The sequence below is a fragment of the Salvelinus alpinus genome, chromosome 38 (assembly GCF_045679555.1).
Source record: "Salvelinus alpinus chromosome 38, SLU_Salpinus.1, whole genome shotgun sequence".
Lineage (NCBI taxonomy): Eukaryota > Metazoa > Chordata > Actinopteri > Salmoniformes > Salmonidae > Salvelinus > Salvelinus alpinus.
The window spans coordinates 7,366,447-7,383,541 of record NC_092123.1 but is presented as its reverse complement, the minus strand read 5'-3'; the positions used below and the strand labels follow the sequence as shown (position 1 = coordinate 7,383,541).

The 17,095-nt window shown below is 43.4% G+C and overlaps 1 protein-coding gene across 2 annotated transcripts in view; it reads left to right on the top strand.

Moving 5' to 3' along the window:
* The window catches only part of LOC139566208 (neuroligin-4, X-linked-like), a 67,956-nt gene extending 51,141 nt beyond the window's left edge, over nt 1-16,815 (top strand). For both annotated transcript variants that reach the window (XM_071387244.1, XM_071387245.1), the window contains 3 exons: nt 6,482-6,667; nt 10,532-11,321; nt 14,419-16,815. In XM_071387244.1, coding sequence (XP_071243345.1) covers nt 6,482-6,667; nt 10,532-11,321; nt 14,419-15,313 — 1,871 coding nt within the window. In that variant the 3' untranslated portion in view covers nt 15,314-16,815. The remainder of the gene's footprint in view (nt 1-6,481; nt 6,668-10,531; nt 11,322-14,418) is intronic.
* The last annotated feature ends 280 nt before the right edge of the window (nt 16,816-17,095 follow it).

Genomic DNA, 17,095 nt, shown 5'->3' with positions numbered 1-17,095 from the left:
CTGGTCTGGTGTCCGATAGATTCTAATTACCTCCGCACGATTTAATGAACATACGCTGGTGGATCACAGGGGTTGTACCCTAACTCCGTGGATGTAACGAATTGCACTCTTCGCGGTTGGGAGAAGCATACTCCTCTGTCACTCTCTCTCTCTCTCTCTCTCTCGCTCGCTCGCTCGCTCTCTCTCTCTCTCTCTCTCTCGCTTTCTCTCTCTCTCTCTGTATTATGGAACTTAATTGATTGTTAGCGGGAGGAAAGGTGCTCAAATCTCATTGGCATTCTGAGTTACTTCAAATGAGCTGTTCTAAGGGTACAGATGTAGGATCTTAATTTGAGCCAGTTTGCTACAGCAGGAAAATAATCCTGCAGCAACAGGAACTGTGAATTATTATGTGGATTATAATTCATGGACAATTTTTGTAGGGGTTGACACATTTTTCATTAGGGCTAATCAAGTCTGACATTTTAAAATGTAAGTTAGAAACTTTAGCAGCCGTTTTAAACCTTGAATACACTACAAGTTTTCATTTCCTGCCGTGCAGGGAAATTCTCAGCAACAAACAAGATCCTACATCTGTAACTTTCTAATAAGGCAGAAAGAGAAAGAGAGAGAGAGAGAGAGAGAGAGAGAGAGAGAGAGAGAGAGAGAGAGAGAGAGAGAGAGAGAGAGAGAGAGAGAGAGAGAGAGAGAGAGAGAGAGAGAGAGAGAGAGAGAGAGAGAGAGAGAGAGAGAGAGAGAGAGAGAGAGAGAGAGTACTGCAAGAGTTATTGTCACATTATTTGAATGAATGTTATTCATTAAAAAGTACAAATGAATGAATATTATTAATTCAGTCAGAAAGCTAATCAAAATGTTAATTTCCCATTTGAACCCTGTGAACCTAATGCTGCTGCATTCTTTGATGTTGCCAAATCCACATATTTTCATGAAGGTAACAGAAACACTGCTGTTTTGAACACTGAGACGTGTGGCTTCATACTGAGAGAGAAGTCAGCTCTCATCAAAAGATGTTTCTTCAAAAACCCATGTCAGGTATGCATTGTTCAGCAACATCAAATTGCTTCCAGGAAATAACCACATCTACATGTCACAATAATAATGTAACTCTTAGGAAGAGAGTTTTCCAGGTTAATGAATCAATCATCAATCCCAACTTTCCATCAAAGCAGAACACAATGACAGGGTGTTTTTTTTGTTATTTATTGTTACTAGTATGACTTGTTTACTTAGCTACTGATTTGACAACCCAGAGTGACCTGTACTTTTTTCCCCTCATCACAAGCCTCTAATATGTCAGCTTTAAACCAAATTATTATGTATAGCCCCTGGCCTGCCTGCGCAAACAGAACACACACACACACACACACACACACACACACACACACACACACACACACACACACACACACACACACACACACACACACACACACACACACACACACACACACACACACACACACACACACACACACACGCAGCAGCAACCACATTAGGGCACAGCCTGCTGAATGTGTAAACGATGACGGCCGGGGAGGAGAAGAGAAAAAAAGAACTGGGAGGAAATGTGTCTTTTTCACTCATAATTATAATGCCATTTGGAGTGTAAGTAATCGCTCTGCTGTCATTTTAAATCCGCCACCACTAATATGGCCAAATTTACCAGCATCAGTGAATGCACTTTGACAGCTGCTATGTTTTGCTTCCCCGGGTCGCTGTCTGTCAATCACTGGGGATTATGGGTAACCAGCCCACCTGCCTCTGATGTACTCTAATTCTGTACCATGATTATAGACTCGAACTGAATGAGATAGATAGCAGGACAACGCCTGTTTCCTTTGTATGGATTATCTATTATGTCCCCATTTTGCACATTTTCACACACATTATTCCGTTGCTATATCAAACGAACAGATAAAGGCTCTACTTCAACATACCCACTTGACAAGATAGGCTACATTTGTCTATAGTGGATGCAATGTCTTTCATTGTGATGGGGATATTTGGTGGCTTGCAGACGTACATCTATAAAGGATTCTAAACCACTATACATACATTTGCGTAATGAGGGTTGATATGACAGACTGGCCAGTGACGACAAAGTTGTGAGAGTTCCCAGCTCCCCGGGACTCGCCAGAGAGAATCATTTTTGACAGACATACAGACAGAGGTTGAGATTCAATGTCAGCATCCCTAATGGCACCCTATTCCCTATATAGTGCACTACTTTTCACCAGAGCCCTGTGAGATAAAAGGAATAGGGTGACATTTGGGATGCTAGCCAATCACTGGCTTTCACTGAGCTAGCTGTAGCTGTGACCTGACCTCCTTGAGCAGCTAATTCCAAACATTACCCCTCACATCTCTCCCTTTGATAATTATCATTTCATCTGAGAGCCACGGGGCGGATTATTCTCTGGACAGAGAGCACAGTTAGACACTATTACCGCCACAATGAATGTCTGGATAGATGGATAGACGCCGGTCAGAGCTTTTTCTTCCTTGCTCCCATGTGTTCTGTTGATACAAAGAAAGTCAGGCTTGTCAATTCAATACCAACTATGGATTGTTTTGTCTTGGTGAAAGACAAGGCGTGGGAAAATGAAAAGACTTGTCTCTCTCTATTAAGAGAGGCGTACAATAGGAAAAGCCGGTGCTATTAATTGGTCAGATCAAGGTGTAGATACAGGCTATGAGGCAAGCACCAGCTGGTGGCAAGAAGCTTGAAAAAACACTGTAATGTTTGGTGTCAAATCAAAATATATTGCTCCAGAAATATAGCAACTTCATAGTATCTGTGCATTGACTTCCATGCGTTTACAGACGTGATACAGCAATGTACTATACATTGAGTGTACAAAACATTAAGAACACCTTCCTAATACTGCGTTTTACCTCCCTTTGGCCTCAGAACAGCTTCAATTCGTCCGAGCATGGACTCTGCAAGGTGTTGTAACCATTCCACATGGATGCTGGCCCATGTTGACGCCAATGCTTCCTACAGTTGTGTCAAGTTGGCTGGATGTCCTTTGGGTGGTGGACCATTCTTGATACACACAGGGAACTGTTGAGCGTTACAGTTAAATATTTTGTCTTGCCCATTCACCCTCTGAATGGCACACATACTGTACACAATCCATGTGTCAAGTGTTTCAAGGCTTACAAATCCTTCCTTAACCCTTCTCCTCCCGTTCATCTACACTGAATGAAGTGGATTTAACAAGTGACATCAATAAGGAATCATAGCTTTCACCTGGATTCACCTGGTCAGTCTAAGCCATGGAAAGAGCAGGTGTTCTTAATGTTTTGTCCACTCAGTGTATGTTGTGCTCTTAGCCTACCTTGCATCTGGCCAATAGGCTAGCACAGTATGTGGAAAATCTCTTGCAGACCCATGGTGTGTAATCGGTGGAGTCGTCCTGCCAATGCACAGCATGGTTCCACAGGATCAATACCATTTAGGTAAAGTGTCCACCACAGGAGGTTGGTGGCACCCTAATTGGGGAGGACTGGCTCGTGGTAATGGCTGGAGCAGAATAAGTGGAATGGTATCAAATACATAAAACACATGGTTTGATGCCATTCCACGCTCTCCGTTCCTGCCATTATTAAAAGCCGTTCTCCCCTCAGCAGCCTCCACTGGTGTCCAAACATATCCAATAGATGAGGGTTAAGTGCCTTGCTCAAGGGCACATAGACAGATTTTTCAACTAGTTGGCTCGGGGATTCGAACATTCAGCAAATAACATTTTACTCAGATGCATTCCCAGGCAGAGTAAGATCAATACTAAAATACTTTGTGAAATATATTGCTGAAGGGATATTTTATTTCTGAAGATTAGCTACATTTAATCAGGCATTGTGCTGCTCTTCTTTTGATACAGATGAAGATAGGCTCTTACATGCAAAACATTGATATTGATGTTAAATATACTAGCATAGTGTGTTTTTACAAGCTTTGCAATAGCAGTTATAGCAGTTATCAATATCTGTTCAAATAGTAGAAATATCTTCAAAGCTCATGTCCATAATACATCTTAATGCAATGTTCTCCTCAGTAATATCCGCAGCAGCTTCTTGAAATGGAAGCTTTCACTAATCTTTTCACACACCCTGAGGAGTTACTGGTGGGCTATCCTCTCTGCTTCGCTCCCCTTCGCCCCAGCTCCTCTTCTCAGACAGACATGGTGAGTGGAGACTGAGGAGAGAGAGAGGTAGATGGAGAGAAAGGGGGAGAGAGAGAGAGAGAGAGAGAGAGAGAGAGAGAGAGAGAGAGAGAGAGAGAGAGAGAGAGAGAGAGAGAGAGAGAGAGAGAGAGAGAGAGAGAGAGAGAGAGAGAGAGAGAGAGAGAGAGAGAGAGAGAGAGAGAGAGAGAGAGAGTGAGGAGCAAGCTGAGGCCTGGAAGTCATACACCCAGGAGTGTGAGTCCTGCCAGGGGCCTTGTAATCCCACAACACCCTCTGCTGCTATCCCCTCCACCACCTGTCTGTCCTCTCCCTCCATCCCCCTATCCCCTCCACCCTCCTCCATCCCTCCATCTCCCTATCCCCTCCACCCTCCTCCATCCCTCCATCTCCCTATTCCCTCCACCCTCCTCCATCCATCCATCTATCCATCCACCTATCCCCTCCACCCCTCCTCCACCTCTCCATCTCTCTATCCCCTCCACCCCTCCTCTATCCCTATATCCCTTCTACCCCTCCTCCATCCCTTCTACCCTTCCTCCATCCCTCTATCCCCTCCACCCCTCCTCCATCCCTTCCACCCCTCCTCATCCCTCCATCCCCTCTACCCCTCCTCCATCCCTCCACCTCTCCTCCAACCCTTTCACCCCTCCTCATCCCTCCATTCCTCTATCCCCTCCACCCCTCCTCCATCCCTTCCACCCCTCCTCATCCCTCCATCCCCTCTACCCCTCCTCCATCCCTCTATTCCCTCCACCTCTCCTCCAACCCTTCCACCCCTCCTCATCCCTCCATTCCTCTATCCCCTCCACCTCACAGCCAGACCATGACTAACTGGATCTGCTCTCTATCACAGGGCCACAGGACATCTTTCCTTTTCTCCCTCCTCCTCCTTTTCCTCCTTCTCTCCATCCTTTCATCCGATTTGTCCTGTAGCCTGTAGACTGCTCTGTCTGGTCTCTCCCCCCTGGGATGGAAGCCGAGAGCTGAGCTTGTGTCCCAAAGGACACCATATTCACTACATAGTGCACTACTTTTGACCAGGGCTCTGGTCAAAAGTAGTGCACTATGTAGGGCTCTGGTCAAAAGTAGTGCACTATGTAGGGAATAGGGCACCATTTGCGACACCGCCGGGGGCTGTCTGTGCCAGGGGCTCGACTTAGAGATCCAAGGCCTGGCGCTTGCGAGGACCAGACACCCCGGTGGCCGTCTCTCGCAGGCTCTAAAGGCCCACCACCTAATGGGTTTAGACAAATCAGCTAATTTGTCAACAAGTTTCTGATTTTGACAAGCATATCAACAAGCTTGTCTGTCTGGCCTGACACTCGGCTGTATAGAGTCGAATCCAAGTCAAAGCCATGTGGTTGAATTCAGACTATGAAAAAGAAACTTGCCTTCTCTCTCTGTCTGTCTCTATCGGCACATTCGACTGTATAGTTGAAGCCAAACCAAGTAAATGTTGACCATGAAAAGGAGCTTCACCTCTCTCTGTCTCTTCCGCTCTGTCTTCTCAGTATAATGGTGGTTCGGTTAGGAGCCCTCCAGCCATCTCAGGTTGAATGACTGAGGGAGTACAACCCTACATTATCCTACATTATTCTCTCGATCTTAACAGCAAGGGATGATTCCCAGGTCATTAGGAACTACTGTGACTTACTGCAGAGTTTTGCTATTTGACTGGATAATAAGACTGGAAGCACGCAGGTGTTGCTGACTCGCTGAGTGGTTCAGTTCTTATGAATAGAACAGTAACAATGGGGTCCATAAGGAGGGTTCCTGTCCCTCTGCGTTGTGTTGTACAGGCCATTTATACCTGGATGGGGTCATCCATTATTTCACTGGTCGTTGGAACTTACGTCAATGTATTCACGTCACATTTACCTCCATCCGTTGTGGTGATAAATATAGTGTAAGACGGGCTATTGCTTTATGTTTTGAGACACCTCCTAAGGATATAAGTACTGTTCTTTGGGTGTGTGTGTGTGTGACGGTAACTGTACAGTGTTTCCTTGTCCCATGGTCCCAAAGACAACAATATCGACAATGAAAAGTGTTAGCAGGTGCAATAATGTATTCATTTAAATTAAATGTGTTGTATTTACACGTTATGCTTTATTTATTTATTTATTTATGTAATTTGCTTTATGATACATTTCTAAATCACCACCAGGTACAGAATATTGTCCAATATGATTTTTCCGTCTGTCTCCCCTCTGTTTCAATGACAAGCTGTTTTTAGAGGGAGATCAAGAAGGAGGTGATCAATGAGTTTGTTCCGTCTCTTGTTGTTCACACAGGCTTCCTAAGCACAGGGGACCAGGCAGCCAAGGGGAACTATGGACTGCTGGACCAGATCCAAGCCCTGAGGTGGATCAAAGAGAACATTCAGGCCTTCAAAGGAGATCCAAAGAGAGTGACAATCTTTGGCTCTGGTGCAGGGGCATCGTGTGTTAGCTTGCTCACGCTCTCTCACTACTCCGAAGGTATGTATAGGGTATTTTTAGTCCCCAAAAATGTTCCCTTACCTCCTTGGAAATCATTGAGATTATGCTATATTTTTTAAGTCCTTAAAGTCAGTGAATACAATTCCTTTTTAATGTTTAATGAATCATAAAATGAATCATTTTCGGTGTCCACTGTGAGATTTATACTCTGCAATGAATTATTATTAATTCAATTCATATGGTCATATGAACTTCAGCTATCATTTTATATTGTAGTAATGAAATAAATACCTGTGGGGAAATGTTTTTTTATATGTATTGCTTTATTTGATATATATCTTCAAAGGGATTTTGTTTCAAACAGGAATATCTCTCTCGCTGGGAGGGTACGGCTGTGTCCCAAATGGCACCCTATTCCCTACATAGTGCACTACGTTTGACCAGAGTCCTATGGCGCCTGATCAAACATACCGCATTACATAGGGAATTCGGTTCAATTTGGGACGCAACCTATGATTTATTTCAACAGTCTGAATACACCATCATGACTTTTCAGAGAACATGGGACATTTCATCGCCACATGGCAGGGATAACAACTAGAGTGTGTTCACAGGTTCACTCAAGTGGCAAATATTGCCTACCTCAGTCACTAGATATGTGTGTGACCAGCCAGAGAAAAGTGGTAGGTGGGTATCAAGAATATTAGAATGGCTCACCGCCGTAACATTATAGTACATTTATATCTCGTTGTTTTTTTATTATCATTTGAAAGTAGTATCCTAGAAATGTGAGTGTCATTAAGTGTCATTGTTGTTCTCCGACAGCCCAGTGCACCTCTCATTGTAGAGAGGCAAACAAAGCCTGCGTCCCAAATGGTATCATACTCCTTATAGTGCACTTCCTTTTTCTGGTCATAAGTAGTGCAATATATAGGGAAGAGGATGTCATTTGGAATGCAAACAGAGATAGACAATTGAATAGCTAGCTGTACTTTCTCTCTCTCTCGCTCTTTCTCGCTCTCTTTCTCTGCAGAAAATCTCACCAGGAGCTGTTACCTAATCAGTCTCCATAGGGCAAAATCCCAGATAGATCTTAACCGGCACATCTCGCAACTTCAGACTTTATTTCCGTCAATATGAATCAATATCAGTTATGGCAGGAAATGGACATGTCTTGCACTCGTCAGTGGACTTTAATTTCTCTCCATGTCCGCTGTTGCTACTGAGTGACAACAGCGAGAGTAGCCTCAGGGGAAAACATCTAGTTCTGAAATATGTCCAATAAAAACATACCACGATGAATTTTTCTTTCTTCATCATTCTCTCAGAAGTCCAAAGCTGTCATCAAGGCAAAGGGTGGCTACTTTGAAGAATCTCAAATATAAACTACATTTTGATTTGTTTAACACTTTTTAGGTTACTACATGATTCCATATGTGTTATTTCATAGTTGTGATGTCTACAATGTAGAAAAAAGTAAAAAAGAGAACAACCCTTGACTGGTACTGTATGTACAGTTGAAGTCGGAAGTTTACATACACCTTAGCCAAATACATTTAAACTCAGTTTTTCACAATTCCTGACAATTAATCGTAGTAAAAATTCCCTGTGTTAGGTCAGTTAGGATCACCACTTTATTTTAAGAATGTGAAAAATCTGCATAATAATAGAGAGAATTATTTATTTCAGCTTTTTTTCTTTCATCACATTCCCAGTGGGACAGAAGTTTACATACACTCAATTAGTATTTGGTAGTATTGCCTTTAAATTGTTTAACTTGGGTCAAACATTTCAGGTAGCCTTCCACAAGCTTTCCCACAATAAATTGGGTGAATTTTGACCCATTCCTCCTGATAGAGCTGGTGTAACTGAGTCAGGTTTGTAGGCCTCCTTGCTCGCAGACACTTTTTCAGTTCTGGCCACAAATTTTCTATAGGATTGAGGTCAGGGCTTTGTGATGGCCACTCCGATACCTTGACTTTGTTGTCCTTAAATCATTTTGCCACAACTTTGGAAGTATGCTTGTGGTCAATTTGAAAGGCCCATTTGCGACCAAGCTTTAACTTCCTGACTCATGTCTTGAGATGTTACTTCAATATATCCACATAATGTTCCTTTCTCATGATGCCCTCTATTTTGGGAAGTGCACCAGTCCCTCCTGCAGCAAAGCACCCTCACAACATGATGCTGCCACCCCCGTGCTTCATGGCTGGGATGGTGTTCTTCGGCTTGCAAGCCTCCCCCTTTCTCCTCCAAACATAATGATGGTCATTATGGCCAAACAGTTCTATTTTTGTTTCATCAGACCATAGAACATTTCTCCAAAAAGTACGATATTTGTCCCCATGTGCAGTTGCAAACCCTAGTCTGGCTTTTTTATGGAGGTTTTGGAGCAGTGGCTTCTTCCTTGCTGAGCGGCCTTTCAAGTTATGTCGATGTAAGACTCATTTTACTGTGGATATAGATACTTTTGTACCTGTTTCCTCCAGCGTCTTCACAAGGTCCTTTGCTGTTGTTCTGGGATTGATTTGCACTTTTCGCACCAAAGCACGTTCATCTCCAGGAAACAGAACACATTTCCTTCCTGAGCGGTATGACGGCTGCGTGGTCCCATGGTGTTTATACTTGTGTACTATTGTTTGTACAGATGAATGTGGTACCTTCAGTTCGTTTTGCATCGTGTGACGCATTTTGCATCATCATTGTGATGTAGTAAGTGACACTTAGCGTTGTGAAAGTTCTATATCTTGAAGGCTTGATCGCTGACATGCAGAACATTTTGGGACTGTATCATCAGTGGACTAATGAAGCAAATATGACAGATAGTTTTTGAGTGGATCATTGCTTTAACATCTGCCACCCTGGTTCCATCACTCACACTAGGCCAAACATTTTACCAATACCCCCCGGAATAAAAACCCTCTCACGAGATTTGGTTCTGGGTTACCGAGGTTAGCCCAGTATCCTATCATCTGGATTGGTGTTGTGATGGATTCGGATTCGCTAGGGCTGTTGTTAGTCAGGCCGGCTACGTGCTTGCATCACTCCCTTTAGCCAGACCCAGGTGGCATGGAATCCGTAGCCCCTCATCGCTGCTCCCTTTGTAGGACATGATATGTTTCTCTTTCGCGGCTCCACAGGCACGCCTCAGCAAGCAGACTGAGGTATACACAGGAGGCATATGCAACATATTTAAATTCACTTCTGGTGAGTCAGGCTTTAACTGATATTCTTCATCCAGAGGAAATGGGGGGGGGGGGGAGCGAAATAAACCTCTGTTGCTAACTAGGCCTTGCGGGAGATGTCTTCTGTGGCTCGGAAACATACTTTTCAAGTCGTCCTTTTTGAGTCACCATCACAAGGATGTAAATAGAACTTAGAGAATACTGGAAGAAATGTAACATGCAAGAAGTATTCCTAGTGCGCTGTGGCCTATTTGCAGACAGATCATAAACATAATTCAGGATGAATAAGTGGCCCGAAGCCTCATTGCAGAATAACCAAATGTGTCTTTTATTTTCAGTCTGATTAATTTATTATGACCAGCGTTGACGAGAGGTGGTGTCCCTGTCCATGTCCTTAATCATCCTAATGCTGCATGTTGTGTCAGTATAGGAGAATATGCAGTATAGATGTATCTCTGTCTGATGGATCTGTGTGGATGTTACAGGCATAATCTTGCAAAACATTTTTCACTGACTATAGCACTCACCGAAGATGTTACATCAAAATTACTTAAATAATACCAGAAAATACCAATTGTGTCTATACTGAGTTAATACCAATGTGGCTGTTCCAGGTGTGTGTATTCTTTTAGTAGTTTTATTGCAAAAAATGTTTTACATTTGTGAAAAACACCAAACACTTAGACTTAGTGTCTAACATCAGTTTTCCCCCTTTCAGATCTCTTCCAGAAAGCCATCATCCAGAGTGGTACAGCTCTGTCCAGCTGGGCGGTTAACTACCAGCCTGCCAAGTACACACGGATGCTGGCTGAGAAGGTGGGCTGCAACATGCTGGACACCATCGACCTGGTGGAGTGCCTCCAGAGCAAGAACTACAAGGAGCTGATCGAACAGAACATCTTACCCGCAAAGTACCACATCGCCTTCGGCCCCGTTATCGACGGCGACGTCATCCCGGACGACCCCCAGATCCTCATGGAGCAGGGCGAGTTCCTCAACTACGACATCATGCTGGGGGTCAACCAAGGCGAAGGGTTCAAGTTTGTGGAGGGCAGCGTTGACAGTGAGGATGGCGTCTCGGCCAACGACTTCGACTTTGCCGTGTCGGACTTTGTGGATCACCTCTACGGCTACCCAGAGGGCAAGGACACGCTAAGAGAGACCATTAAGTTCATGTACACTGACTGGGCCGACAAGGAGAACCCCGAGACAAGGAGGAAGACGTTAGTTGCACTCTTCACCGACCACCAGTGGGTGGCGCCGGCCGTAGCCACAGCGGACCTCCATGCCCAGTATGGTTCGCCAACGTATTTTTACGCCTTCTACCACCACTGCCAGAGCGACATGAAGCCTAGCTGGGCTGACTCGGCACATGGGGACGAGGTCCCCTATGTGTTCGGGATCCCCATGATCGGACCCACGGACCTGTTCAACTGCAACTTTTCCAAGAACGACGTCATGCTCAGCGCGGTTGTTATGACCTACTGGACTAACTTCGCCAAGACAGGGTAGGTTGTCCAATTCTGTTTTTACTACTGTCTGTCAGATTGTTTATTTGAAGTGGATAAATATCCTTCATGGATGAGAAGTTATGGGAGCATAGCTTTATCTAAACTGAACAAATCAGTGTTTCTAGTCTTATAGAGGTGTTGGTTTTGATTAAGGCTTTGCAGTTTGCAAATATCACTTGATATTTGGGTCACGACTTTGTTTCCTGAACCCTGGGATTAGCCAGGTAGCAGGATGTTTGCAACCCAGTCACACTGAAAATTAATTTTTAGGTGAATAAATAAATTCTTGAAAAGCTTCATAGGCTGTAGAATTCCCTCCCCCAGCTCTCCGGCTTGGCTAGCGTCCAACTGATCCCAGTTCAGCAGGGGATAGATTGGCAACGTTATTGACATGGGGAGGCTCTTTTACTCTGAGTGCTTTTTGCTTTCCCGTAGTGCTGCTTCAAACAAAGCAGGAACCAAAAGCAAATTCATCGCTTCGAGAGTGCCCGTTTTTCACAAGAGTCTCTCCAACTGCAGGCAAACACTCCCGTTGCGATCCTCAATTTCCTCGCTAGATTGAGGGTTTCTCAGAAAAAAAGGCTCCCAACAATAGACAGGGGATTCGGAGGGATGAGAGGCATATCATTAAGTACGCATCTCAGTGCTTTGAAATGGAGTGAAATACAAAATAGAAAAGTACAATACACAGGTAAGCCTTCTTCTTATTCGTAGTGGATAGAGGCCTGAACAATGAGTGAGGCCTGTGTGTATCCATGCGTGCATGGTTGCGTGCGTGCGTGTTGTTTCTTAGTATACACTGCACATACAGGCTATAGCCAAAACTAAAAATGAAGACAGCTGGGAACACATGGCAGACTGGAAAAGCAGATTTTTTTTTTCACCTGCAAAGAGAGGCTTTGTGTCAAGCAGAGGGAGATAGAATTGAATACATTTGTGAGTATCTGAGTAGATACATGAAAGTATTATGTGCAAGCCACCTCCCTCTGGTGAAAAAGCTGAATCTGGGTAGACCGACATGCGGTTTATTTATATCTGTGACTGCTATTTCCATAAACCTGCGATGACAAGTCTCTTAGGAGGTGTGGACTAGCCTTCCATCTGAATGTACTTCTGTTATCACACGAAACAGATTGACAGCATGGTGGAAGCATATGTTTTATGGACCTTCTGAGATACATGTGAATAGCTCGCTAAGTATTCATCAGCCCGATGGGCACAGGATGGCTGGAGTGTTGTCTTTAGTCCAAGTCTTTGCTGTCGGAGAAAATGGAATGTTGTTACAGCAGGCGCTTCCATATGATTTTATCAGGGCTACGGGCCTTAAGTGATATTGTACTGGGATCCACATGCTAGCTGGAACATATGCCCATGTAATATGCATGTAACTATTACTAGACAGTCACGGAATCCATTTCAGGGAGATTATCTTAATTTACCCAGAGGTGACATTTTGACAGTGTAAAACATGTCAAATGAGAAGATGTTACTAACAAAGACTGTAGTGTTTAAAAAAAATTGTCAGCAAGGCACTAGGGTTTGACACAAAGTACTGTGAGCAATATGCCCATTTTGGTAACATCTTTGCAATTGTATAATAGTGAATGTGGCCCATGGCGTTCAAAGAGTGATACAACCAAATATACAAGTTCTCTCAAATAGAATGACATAGCAAAATGACACAAGATTAGCTTTGTATTGAATAATAGCATATTGCATCAGATCTAATTGAATCCTACTCTCCGGGGATGCACAGACATATTTTCAATGTCTTTCTCTCTCTGTCCATGCTTCCATTTACAAATGAACGACATACTTAGATCCTGCTGTGATCGGTAATGACAGGATTAAACAGTGCTCCATCAGCCGGAGATACTGTCATGCTGGATTAGCCAGTAAAATGTATCCTGATCCCCTGAGACCACTGTTATCTAGTAGGCCGGCCGGCTGATGGATGGATGGAGCTGTGATAAAAGCGGCCTTCTCCCAGTCTCACAGTCTCTCTGTACTCTAAGAGCTCGTTTCGGAAGCAGAGCAAACCTCTGGGTACATAGCTATTTTGACGTCTATCAAATATATTTCAGCATTGGCTCTAGTCTGCCTGGAGTGCCAGGTGGGCGGGGTTAGCTGTTTTCCGCCTGTTCAATCGGTTTCCTTGGGTCAAGCAAGCTAAATCAAACGCAGCTAAAGTATTTTAAATGATTTCAAATAGTATTTGAACCCATGTCTGCATAAGAGGTCATCTTGAATGGTCTGATGGGTCCTGAGTGTCCCCTGCTGCCTGAGTGCAGTGTATGACTCAAGATGAGGCCTTCATTTCTGTTCAGCATTCAGCTGGACATTCCCACTTCCCATTCCATTCCTCTTACCCTTCCACTCACTCAACAGTGTCAGGCTCCAAGGTTGTCGTCTTGACTGTACTCCTTGCCTCTGTCTCCCTTTGAAAGTTAATGAAATCACAGTCACAATGTCACAGGAGAATTGCTCGATTCCAACTCTGAGGCAGTCCACTATAATATCTACTTCAAAATGTCAATGGGAGAATGGCTACACTACAGTAAAATGTTAACATGATCTAGGACATTGGGGCATTTCATACTATTTTTTCGATGAATAACAGAGGTGTTTGTTATGAACGTTAAAAATGGGGGCACAGGATATGCTTTGTATTAATCAATTATTTGAGTCTTGTAACCGTACAGGAGGATGACTCAGCACTAAAGTGAACCTACTGGGTAGTTTTAGTGGCCATTTGTGACTTTATCTGAAGATTTCCTTCAGTGGGCTTAAAGAAAAACTCAAAAAAATATTACAGAGGTAATAATGACCGCATTGACTCACTTGGGAGGAATATAACATAACATTTCTTTCTAGTATATTTTAATATTTTGGGTCAATCATTTTCAATTTCATGAGCATTGACTCACAAGCCTGGAGATAAAATAATGCTTAGGTGGCCATTTCAGAATGCTTCCCTTTTATATCTCTCTTTTTTCTCTCTTTTTTAAAACATTTTGTAGAATACTGTCCTGAAAAGGAAAGTTGTATAATGATTTCATAATTACAAATGTTTTTTTAATCTTCTCTATTTCAGAGATCCAAACCAGCCCGTTCCTCAGGACACAAAGTTCATCCATACAAAACCCAATCGATTTGAAGAGGTTGCCTGGTCGAAGTACAACCCCAAGGACCAGCTCTACCTGCACATCGGCCTGAAACCCAGGGTCAGGGACCACTACCGGGCCACTAAGGTAGCCTTCTGGCTGGAACTAGTTCCACACCTCCACAACATAAACGAGTTGTTCCAGTATGTATCCACCACGACCAAGATACCGCCGCAGGACACCACCCCGTTTCCTTACACCAAGCGTTTCCCGGGGAATCGGCCTTCTACCACCCGCCACCCTGGGGTTCCCTCCGCCAACACCAAGCAGACCACCGACCAGCGGAAAGGTGAGGACCTCACCGACGAATCAGCCGTGGTTATCGAGACTAAACGGGACTATTCCACGGAGCTGAGCGTCACCATCGCCGTGGGAGCCTCGCTGCTCTTCCTCAACATCCTGGCGTTCGCCGCGCTCTACTACAAGAAGGACAAGCGGCGGCATGAGTCAAACCGGCGCGGGCCAAGCCCACAGCGTATCTCCGCCGGGCCGGCCAATGCGGCGGCCAACGCCAATGACATCGCCCACCTGCAGAGCGAGGAGCTGATGTCCCTGCAGATGAAGCAACAGCAGCAGATGGATCACGAGCACCACCACGAGTGTGAGTCGCTCCAGGCCCACGACACGCTGCGCCTCACCTGCCCGCCCGACTACACCCTCACGCTGCGTAGGTCGCCAGACGACATCCCCCTCATGACGCCCAGCACCATAACCATGATCCCCAACTCGCTGGCCACCATGCAGCCGCTTCACAACTTCAACACGTTTGGCGGCAGTCAGAACAGTACCAACCTGCCCCATGGACACTCCACCACCAGGGTATAGCTCAATGTGGAGAAGTCAAACGTCCATGTGGCCTGACCTATGTTGGACAAACACTAAGAAAAGAGAGAAGAGTGACTGACTGTGTTTCACACAGAACTCATCTCAGAGGATGAGATGTTATTTTGCTACCATGCCTTCTTGAACAGTATATCAAAGTCAAATATGAACTTCTAATGACGTGTTTGAAAAGTGAATGTTACTATAGTAATACTGTTTTCGGAGTGAAGCTTCTCAAATGAATCGAAGAGAGTTTTACCAAAAGAGCAACACCTGAAGACAAGTGGAATAATCGGCTTTAGAATGCTTGAATAAACAATACAAAACATGAAGGGTTACAGTGATGACAAGGTTTACTCAAAAAGCTTTTTGTGCCATTAAGTACATCATAGGACAATAACACACAATTGTACAGTGAAATACCACTCTACTGCATTGGTAAAGTATGACAGAGTAGTCATGGGCACTGAATTTAAAACTCCCCCCAGCCTGAAATGTATTTATGAAAACTTTGTAAAAAACTAAAAACAGTATATAGTTGTGAGTAAAAATAAACAAAAAAGAGACATTTAAAGAACTTCTATTGTTGTTTAAGTTTAACTATGGCTTTTCCACGAGTGTTCTTTCTGTTGAGGTGCGTGTAAATAAACAGTATCAGTCATTATGAATTTTTTTGTATTAAAATCTGTGTTTCATTGTTTTCACAGCAGCAGATAAAAAACACTATCCATTTTGGGAGAATACTGTGCATCGTCTAGACAACCATTATATTGTCCTGTGTATCCTTTGTATCCGTTTCTGACACAATGCATGTCTGAGAACTGCTTTATAATCTCCATTTTCAGACAGCGTTCTGATTCTGTCTCAATATGAGGTTTGTCACCTGACTCATCTTGTTCTGCTTTTAATCGTTTTCTTTGTAGGCTTTTTATGTCTAGCAGCAATCTCACCACTGCCTGAGCTTCAAATGTGACCAGAAATGTATTTCTTAGAAAAAAGGCAGTGGATTTTGGTATCAATATTAGTTGGATATGTTTGTAAAGTAGTATATGTTAGATATTTCAAATTGTCATATGCTAGCAATATGTAAAGTATTGTGCCAGGCTTTTGATATGTTGGGTGACTACAACACAAGTGAATGAGTGTAAATAATGATAAATGATATTATTAATAATAACAATTATAAGTACAATATAAAGTCAACATTAACCCAAATGATTTCCGTTCCGCATCCTATTACAGAAAAAAAACGAAAGCAAGTACATATAAAAATGTTTATAATAATGCCTCATTTGTAAATTCAATGAAAGATATATCCTTACCATTGGTCCATCAACTGCCAAGATACCAAGGGTTTTGATGTAGGATTTGAAATGTTTTAGTTTGTCTGATATTGTTTGCAGTTTTGCCTTAATTAAGTGATAGATGATATTTCTGTCTGGACACCTGTATAAAGATTTTCTGCAGCATTTTTAATAAAATATCACAGTATTTTCTAAAGAAAATCTTCATGGACATTTTTTTTATTTTTTTATGTGAGTGTGCCGGTCTGTGTAAGAAATGTTGGATGATACGCAGGATTTGGAACACGTGCTGTTGAATAAGACTCCTTCTTGATTTGCTGTCTAACACAATGAAGACATGCGTTTCCATATTAATGGATATACTGTGTCTTGCTGCAAGTCCGTCCTCTTCTCCTATTCACTTTGTGCAGATGCACTCTTCATGAACCTCATGAAGTTATCAATTTAGAGTTTATCAACGCTGGCAATTTAACAACCAAAA